Below are 9,918 nucleotides of genomic sequence, written 5' to 3' on the forward strand. Positions count from 1 at the left end.
CTTTTGAGCTCGGCGTGTCAGCATTTTGAAAAACCTAAACTTAACTCTGGTGCCGTGTCACATATAGAAATTTTTTGATATTTGCAACCATAGTAAAACTAAGACTTATATTTTTGTTATTTATTTTATATATTCAAATGCCATTTAACAAAGAAAAATCAACCAAAAAATGCGTTCACGCGTCACCTCTGACACACGTGTCACAGGTTCGCCATCACTGAACTAGGAGGTCACAGATCAATTCTCGGTCAGGGCACATGCTGGGGTTGTGGACTCGATCCCTGGTGGGAAGTGAGCAGGAGGCAGCCAATCGATGTTTCTCCCTCATCGATGTTACTATCTCTCTATCCCTCACCCTTCCTCTCTCTAAAATCAACAAAAAAATACTTTAAAAAATAAAGTAAATAAATCACACCATTTCAGTCCTCACCCAGACTGAACACAGATTTAGAGATCACTTGCTGTCCTGTTCATGCGAAAGAAGAAAACTGGACTCTACGGAGAGTCCCTGGGTCTGTGTTACACAAGGAAGTTCCCCGGGTTTTCACCTGGCATGGTGCCTCTGCCCGCCATATGGTTCACAGGACCGTGTCATCACGTACATAAGAACGAAGTGGAACACAGATGAATCTTCTGTGCAAATTCTGCTTTGCCAGATATAAAATATTCTCTCATATCAACCTATCATGAATCACCAACTCATCGTATTTTAATAAAACCATGCTGCAAAATGTTCAAAATGGAAACCAAAGGCAGACAAAATATGCATTAAATGTTAAATACCTTCAAGTTCTGAAGGTTAAAATTAGTCTTTTCTAATCTTTGACTTGAATTATAGTCTGCTTCCATTTCTAGTTAAATACGGAAGAATGTTCTATAACAGGCTCCTTGAAAGAATTTTTCAACACGACCCCAAATGCATAATTAAGTAAACTATTTCATTCTACAACTGATCTAATCATGTTGTGTTTACCGCCACGTGAGGGGTTAAATGGCTAAAGTTGGTAGACATGCTACTGAATATTGTAAGCTTCTGCATTAACATGAGTGAAGACCTGCTCCACCATTCTGTCAACTGTAAGGAACCACTGAGACACACGAGGTTTTGGGCGATGTAAGAATGGACAAGGTGCGTAGTAGTCACTGGCCGGCTGTCCTAATTCCCTGCTACACATCAGCCTCACCGTTTTGAAGAGGGAGCTGAAAACCCTGCTTAGGAGAGAAAGAGGTCAATACCAAAATTCCCTCTCCCTCCTCACTCCCCTTCATGCAGCTGGCACTGTTCGCGCTGGCAGACACAGCTCCCCGAACATAATGGTGCAATCACCGCTTCAAACATCATTACTATCTAAAATAGATAACCCACTTGCAAGTTGACTATTTTTATAGATACAACATTTTCATGCCGTTTCACTGCTCTATTTGTGATTTATTCCACTTCACCGATGCAGTTTCCCTGGAAGTATCTTATATCAGAGCCCCCATAACCACAGTTGTTCAAAGAGTCGTGGAAATTACAATGCTTCCGAGTTGCCTCTTATCTCCTTGTACTCGTCAACAAAAACTTCATGAACTGGATCCTGAATCTAAAAAAAAAAAAATTTATAAGCTATCTGGTTTATATGTGTTTGGTGGCCAAAATGTTTTTTTCCTCCACTTACTGAGCTATTTTTTCCCATAGGGATCTTGAGGACTGGATTCTTGATGTTCAACAAGAACTTATTGAACACATATTAGCAAGATACATTTTTACTAATGGCTCCTTGAGGCATTAAGAAAATCAAGTAAATCTGAGGCATTCACAAACTTTTTATTGCTTTATTAAAATACAAATAACTCAATCTAGATACACTAAAAAAGAAATAATATACATTTTCTGCTGGGGTCCAGCCCCAGCAGGTCCAGGGGTCCCCAAAGGTGTGGACGGAGTCGGCGAAGAAGGAATGACATGGAGGCAGCGTTCAGTTGATCGGCAGCCTAGCCAGGATCTCTAGCCAGGATCTCCAGCCAAGTTCTGGTCTGGATCTCCGGAGAGGTTCTGCTTTGGATCTCCAGCCAGGTTCTGTGTCCATGTTCTCTTGCTAGGTTCTCCAGGTTCTCCAGCCAGGTTCTGTAGCCATGTTCCCTTGCTAGGTTCTTCAGCCAGGTTCTGTCCAGGTTCTCCAGCCAGGTTCAGTCACCAGGTTCTAGTCAGGTTCTCTTGCCAATTTCTGTAGTCAGGTTCAGTCCAGGATCTTTTGCCATGTTCTCTCCAGCGAAGTTCTTCTGTCTGTCGGTTCTGTGTAGGTTCTGTCTTCTTAGTTCTGTGTTCTAAGCTCTGTATTCTAAGTTCTGTATTCTAAGTTCTGACTCTTGCTGTCTTGTTACATCTGTATTTATACCAGTTGATTCAATCCTATCAATCTCTATTACAAAGGTTAGGGCGTTTATCTCCATCCCAGGGAGTAAAGATTATGTAGCTTAAGCATGATTGTTCGTAGTTAAAGTGATTAATTACCCGCCTGGCCCTTAGTTAAGAGGTTTTATTCCCTCCCTAACTTCAGGGGAAAATCCCTACCTGGGGAAACAACCTTTCTCAGAGAGGAGACCTTGGTTAAAACACATAGTGCCAAGAAGGTGAGCAAACATATTAAGAACAGTATGCCATATATGCCAGGTCCCTTGAAACAGCAAGGATGGACCGGCTCCCGGCAATTTTCAAAGGGAATTATTCCTATTTGGATTAAAAGGCAGTTGTACCAATGGAAGAGACTTCAAAAGGCGTTGCAGCTGTCTCATGAAAGATATGTTAAATACAATGAAATTTCCCATATATTATGGACGAGGAAAAAGGAGGGAGGCAACTCAATTTCATTTCTGTGGTGAGCTCTGACGAGCTCAGGTTTCTTCAAGGATGAAAGGGGGTGGTGAGGAGTATAGCTGAAAACAAACACAAAACCAGGCATATATACTTGTCCTGGGAAAATGCTAATGTCTCTTTCAGCTAAGTTTGAAAAACAGAAGGGAGGTATAAAAGTTCACTGCTATGGCAGCTAATGTAACCTTGAGCTCTGACAGAGGAACAGTAAAAAAAATCATGGATGGTTTTAGACCACAAGAGAATTTCCTGTGACATTGAACAATGCCAAGAATCCGATTCTTCCCAACTTCTAGTTTGCTTCTATCTTCCCTGGTGAGAATAATTTCCAAACTAGAAAGGATAAACAAATAACGTAAGGAGATTACTGAAGTTTTAAACAGACAGAGATCCTAAGAGACACTTGGCTGCTTCAAATGAGTGTAAGTACCCAGACCCAGAAGAATGAGACGCATCAGTATTAAGCATCATCAATGGCTTACATCCGGAAACAAGCTATAATAGGAAACAAGCTATAATAAAGTAGCCTGATTTGGATGGAATTTGTTGGCTTACCACTAAAGGGGTAATCAAAGGAAAGCCATAACCAAAAGATAGTGTAAATGTAAAAAGGCAGTGGATAAAGTTCTCCTCCATATTATTCTCACAGGTATATTGGAAAGAAGTAGCTGACAGCTCTGTTAAGTGGCTTCAATCGTGGTAGAAACACCACCCAGAAAGACTGCTACTTTTACATTTGTGCTAAGCCAAAGGGAGGTTCTTTAGAGATACATCATGGTGTGTTGAATTCCAGTTATAGAAAACATGCTTACTAAATCTACAGATGATGCAGAGAAGTGACTCTGTTGGAAGATAGACTTAAGAGACACGAAGATCTAGATAGATTATAAATATAGGCTAAAGCAAATAAGATGAGATGTAATAGGAATAATTTAAGTCCAAGCAACACATTTACACGTACCACATAGGGAAAGCATGGCTCCACCTGTCATGGAAAAAAGAATACCTAGAAGTTTTGAGTATCTGCTCAATGTGAACCAATGCCATTATACCGCCTAGAAAAACTTGACCTGTATTAAGGTAGGATTTAGATCAACAATAATAATAATGTGATAATTTCATTGTGTCATGTTTTAAATAGCTTCTGTTTTATTTTCATTTTTATGATATGTGTCCATTGTAGAATCCTGGAAAATTCACATAAGGGAGAAGAAAATAACGATCACCCACAATTCCACCACTCAAAAATGAATACAGTTTACATTGTGGTGTTTATCATTCCAGACTTCTTAATGCACATTATAAATGTTCACACACACTTATTTTTTTTCTTAAAAAAAGTAGGATCGTACTACACATGCTATTTTGTAACCTGTTTCTTTGGTCTTGCTTTTTTAATTCAACAGTACATCGAGTCCCAATGTATTCTACATTGGTCTAATGACAGCTAGCGCATTTTGTCCACTTCTGCTCGCTGTGCTTCAAGAGAGTCATTGCAAACTTTGAGAATATACAAAGGAAGAAAAATAGAGCAGTAAAAAGTATGAAAATCTAATTCACCTAATCTGTAATGCCACATGACAAAAAGTTGCTGGAAATACGGTACTTCCATGAAAAAAATATAGAAGTTTTATAAGAAAACAAAATAGCTAAATGCATGCACCTTAAGAACTGTCCTGGCAGATAAATTAAACTAATATCATCTGCTGGAAATTAAAGGGAAGTGGATTTCAACTCAATAAAATGAATTTTTTAAATAATTAGAGCTTTCAAAAATGGAACAGATCTAGTCACTGGAGGGCTTCACAGGGCTGGAGTAACTCACTGGTAAAGGATGTTAAACGTAATTCCTCTAAGAGAGATGTTGAATTAAAAGGTCCCATTCTATTTGAAGATTCTGTGATTCTAATGGAAAACCTACTCAGAAATTTACTCCCAGTCCATAGTCATTAAGGTCTTAAGAAATAGAGTCCAGTGCTTTAGAGATGCATGAGAAATTCCAATAACACTAATGGTGAACACCAATGTGCTAAATGACGTGCATTCATTGCTTAACATCTCATTTAATCCTTACAACAACCCTGTATGGTAGGTGTTACTGCTATTCCCACTTTATAGAAGAGGACAGTAAGGCTTGGAGCAATTTTATATTTATTCAAGGTCATTCTTACTTTTGCTGAGAAGTTCAGCTGTCACCCCAGAATACCTGACTCCCCATCATAATAGTCACTGCTCACTTAGTAGGTAATATGTAATCAAAAGCATCTTCACACAATTTCTTAACTGGTGATCCCTCAAAGGGCAGTGATGAGATTTTTTTTTAATTAGAAAAAAATTTAAGGTTTTTTTATTAAATTATGCATAGCAAAAAAATTTCAGATACACCTTAAACTTTTGAAAATAAAACATTCAATGAATAACACATAAGATGTAGTGGAGCAAATCTGAATCACATTACTGCACATCTTTGTCAGTACTAATTATGGGACCTTGGGCAAGTTCTTGGTCTTCCTATCTCTTTAGTCCTTCATCTGTGAAATGAGGATCGACCACTTAAGGTTGACATAGAATTGAATGAGATAACACACGTAAGCATTTCACATAGGATCGAACACTACAATTACACAACACAAGTAATAAATGGTGGGGAGAGACAACCCTATCCCACAATTCATTCCAAAATACTTTAAAATTTTGAAGAGTCATCATGTTTGAAGTGGAGAGGGTCACATTTTCCATTATCCTATAAATAAATTTCTGATGACAATCATTTATGAAATAAAGTGACAACTAAATAAACTGTGCCTTCTCTCAGGAATTCCATTTTATGCAAATGACCACCAGAAGAATACAATTTCAACTCCCATTTTCATCAAAGACACTGTTTTAGTCGTTTATTCAGTATGAGGTAGAAAAGTGCAAGTTTAAAGGTTACTGGGTTTGATTCTGATTTTTACAACTTGGTTCACACTGCTCTAATGAGCATGTGTTTTTAGTTTCATTGTTTTCTACGTGCATTCTTGTTGTAGAGTTACTGCTACTACCTCTGAAAAACAGCAAAATAGAAAACCTCTCATTCAAGAGGTACATTGTGGGTCACAATTTTGAGATTTAATGTTTACTAACATTAAATAGTTGGTATTATATTCCTAAAATTTGACATCTATTCTTTTTAAAAATGGCACAAACTACAGCGGGAAGGGCCGGGAAGGGTAGGGGGGGTGGGTAAGAGATCAACCGAAGGACTTGTATGCATGCATGTAAGCATAACCAATGGACACAAGACACTGGAGGGTATGGGAAGCTAGGGGAAGGTCAAGGGGAGAAAAAAAAGGAGACAAATGTACTACTCTTTGTAATACTTTAAGCAATAAAACAATTTTAAAAAGGCACAACTGAGAAAGTATTTCATAGATATCTGCTGATCACAAAAACAGGCTTTTTTAAAACTATCTCAACGAAATTAACTGGAGTTCTCCCTGTTCTCAAAGAACTCTTTAATGTTATTCCAAAGGAACTGATTATTTTTAGAAACCTATTTTAACCACATAGGTTTCTAGCCATATTCAATGTTATAACTGATACGTCACTCTGGCAAAAATTTATTTTACCCGCAACTTAAAACTGTAACCAGATAACTGCTTTTGTATACATTATATGTGACTAAGGGCACTTACTGGAGCTATAATCTAAAATATGTACATATTATCTACTTGTGCATGGAAGTGGAAATTATTTAACAAGGGAGTATACACAGGAGTCATCACTTCTAAGAACTACTGAAAAAACATGTCCCACAAACATTCATTGTTCTGAAGTGAACTGTCATTCCAATAAAATGTCACTGTCAACAAGTATAGATGTTCACTTACGGAGCTTTTTTGAATCCCAGCAACTATTTTCCAACCAAATTCATTTCACTGTAACACGAATGCTTTCATTTACCCTATTAGCCAGGACTGCAATTAACTGCATTGTCTGACCACTACAACATATGAGAATTGTATTTAGAAAACACTGTTATCGTCCAAAAGTTTGTATTAAGCACATGTTAGGAGTAGCACAGAACAGCTTTTTAAAACCATGAAAATCACTTGGGCTTTGAATTTTTTTTTTTACAAGTACAGCTGAGTTGCCTAAGAGATGGGGTAAAGATATGAATAATGCCTCCCAAAATATCCAGGATACGTGGAAAAGCCATGATTTTAGAAACTAAAGAGCTTTCCTTGAATTTTATCTAGTGACTACTCTTCAGGCGTCCTTCCTCCCAACTGATCTCATTTGTCCATCAATTCAACTTTTGCCTTCTGCAAGAAAAGGCAGCAGCAACCAAAGGCTGTGGCTTTTGCAGGGTAATTGCAAAACTAAGTCAATAGTTTTTTAAATGTGTAAATGATCCCTGCTATTTCTAAAGCACTGCTTGCTGAATAAAGACCTTGACATTTTTTAAAAATGTCATCCTAGAAAGATTCTCCAAGCAGTATCAGCCTCACCTGAAACATTTCCACATTAAAAGGCCTCTCCCATGTTCCAAATACAGTACGTATCCCAATCCTGAGATATAAAATAACTAAGTTTCCACTCATCTATATCCAGGTGACAAAGTGCTGCTGGGCTGCCTCATCAAGTTCTATCCACACCCTGTACTGATGCCATCTCATCGAAGGCTCACTTTCTTCATCCCGTGGGCTCATAACCCACAGCAGAGCAAATGCCTTCTGCGAGAGCAGGTAGCAGCAACCAAAGGCTGTGGCTTTTGCAGGGGTAATTGCATTCACGCTATAGCTTCTCTGCCAATTTCATTTAAATAGATACACACGCACACAACAAGGCTGGGTTCGAGGCTGAAGCTAGAGAATAAACACGGATGGAGAGCAGGTGGAACACCCATTTCCTCCCAGCAACACTAGCCCATGTCCAAGTTCTGCACCGCGGCTCTGAGAAAAGTAGCTACTGGCGCATTGATGGAAGGCTATTCTAAAATTACTCCAAGAATCCAAGGCGTCCATCTGACCGGGAGGCTCGAGCAGGCTCCTCTCCATCCACACACACTGTGTCCCTGTCTAATTTAAGAATGAACCGCTGGCCGCCAGCAGGTGCCGTTACCCCGAGGAGCAGCGCGTACCCATCACCCTGCTTCAGGAGGGAGGCAATCCCGGAGCGGGCGCCCGTCCTTACCTGAGCAGATTCGACAGGGGCAGGGGTCCGGATCCACCGCCCAGGATCCCTCCTTTCCTGCCAGACAGGAGTTTCTCCACCAGAGCCACGTTGCCCGTGCGAGCCGCTTCCAGCAGCTCCTGGTCCTTCCCCATAGTCTCTTCCCGACTCCTTCGCGGAGTCCTTTCCCCCTCCGGGCCCTTCTCCCCGCCCACCCCCCACTCCCCCAAAATGCAGGGCCCACCCCGCCCCACCCGAAGAGAATGCCACCCGGCTGCTTCGGAGGAGCGGGCGTTGGAGGGTGAGGACTGAGGAGGTCGGAGCAGGAGGAGCCGGAGCGCAGTGCACGACCGCGGCGGCGGCGGCGGCCTCGCGCCCCGGCGGGTCCTCGCCGGAGCCTCGCGCGGGCCGGCTGGGCGGTGGGGCGGCGAGGAGGGGCGCGGCGGCGGCGGCGGCTCGGGGGCCCGCGCCGAGGCCGGGCGGAGCGGCGCGGGCGGCGGGGCGCGGGCTGGGGCGGGGGCCGGGCGGGGGGCGCCGGGGGCGCCGCGGCGGCGCGGAGGCCTGGCGCGCGGGGCGGCCGGCGCGCGGGGGGCGTGTGCGCGCGGCAGGTGCGGCCGCGGGTCGGTCCCCAGTCGGGGGGGGGGTTGGGGGGGGGGCGGGGCCGAGGACGGAGGAGGCCGGGCCCGGGAGGGGGGCGGGGCCCCGGGCCGAGGTGATCCTCGTTTTTCGTGGGCGGGGACCCACCCTTCTCCCTCCTCCGGGCGCCTCGGGAGAAGGTTAACCGTGTGAGGACTGGAGTTCTCCCGGCCGCCGCCGCGCCTCGGGTTGGTCACCACGCTCGAGGAAAACCCTCCATGGCGGGCACGGGAGGCCGGGGACGCGGGAAAGGGGCCTCCGCCAGGCTCCCGTCCTCCTGCAGGCGGCTGGCCTCGCCCTAAGCCTTACCGCCCCGAGACGGCCGAGACCTGCCCGGGGTTAGGAAGAAGGGGTTTGTGTTATCCTATTGCTGTGGCACTGCACAGCTTCTGCCTGTTTCCGTTTCGCCAGGGCTTTGAGGATCTGCTGACTTGTGAAAATATACCAGGAAAAAGGGGCTCTCACCGAACACCGGGCACAATGTGAAGGGGCAGGGCGGGGAGACCCACTGTGATGTGCGTGTGTCATCAGCCCTTCACTGTGAGTGGCTGACTTGGTTTTGGGAGATGCTCTCCATGCCCACAGTGGAGACCGTGCGTTTATTTTCTTTTGAAACTTCTTGTGACACCTTGCCTTGCCCTTGGGATACACTTCATAAATGCATTGGGGAGTAAAGGGACATACATCATAGGCATTCAGCAACCCAGTGAACTGGATATGACTACAGCATGTCCATTTGGGAAATGAGAAAGTAGCGGCACAAAGGGTTAATTCAATTTCTCAGTAAGTGGTGGCAACTGAACTGACTCACTGCGCAGCCCAGGCTCTTCCTAATATACCTTACTGCCTCCAGGAGAAAATAAAATGGACAGGCAATAATGAGCACGGGCATTTGATAAGTAGTTACTATGTACCACACACGCTGCTAAGTCCTTTCCATATGTTATCTCAACCCTCATAGCCATCCCTGGGAGATGAGTCCCATTTTTGTCCTGATTTTACAGATGAGGAAACTTACTATTCCAAGATCATGCAGCTAGAAAGTTAGCCAAGGTTCAAACCCAGGGCTGCCTGCTATCGGCAGAGATTTTAAATAAAGAACTGGGGAAGACTTAAAAGATGTTTAGTAATAAGTAACAGCACAAGTATATTTTTAAATTTTTTTATGGAATTCAGTATTCTGTGATTTCAATAGAAAGGTTCAAAGTATTAGGTAAATTATGATTACTCATGGGAGGTTTCCTGAAGGAAGTAGATTTTGAACTAGT

The 9,918-nt window shown here is 43.1% G+C and overlaps 1 protein-coding gene across 4 annotated transcripts in view; it reads right to left on the reverse strand.

The window, feature by feature from the left end:
- The window catches only part of ANKS1B (ankyrin repeat and sterile alpha motif domain containing 1B), an 839,347-nt gene extending 831,145 nt beyond the window's left edge, over nucleotides 1–8,202 (reverse strand). For all 4 annotated transcript variants that reach the window (XM_036299864.1, XM_036299863.1, XM_036299862.1 and 1 more), the window contains exon 1: nucleotides 8,036–8,202. In XM_036299864.1, coding sequence (XP_036155757.1) covers nucleotides 8,036–8,169 — 134 coding nt within the window. In that variant the 5' untranslated portion in view covers nucleotides 8,170–8,202. The remainder of the gene's footprint in view (nucleotides 1–8,035) is intronic.
- Nucleotides 8,203–9,918: the final 1,716 nt, after the last annotated feature.

Source organism: Myotis myotis, unplaced genomic scaffold (assembly GCF_014108235.1).
Source record: "Myotis myotis isolate mMyoMyo1 unplaced genomic scaffold, mMyoMyo1.p scaffold_m19_p_3, whole genome shotgun sequence".
In the NCBI taxonomy this organism is placed as follows: Eukaryota; Metazoa; Chordata; class Mammalia; order Chiroptera; family Vespertilionidae; genus Myotis; species Myotis myotis.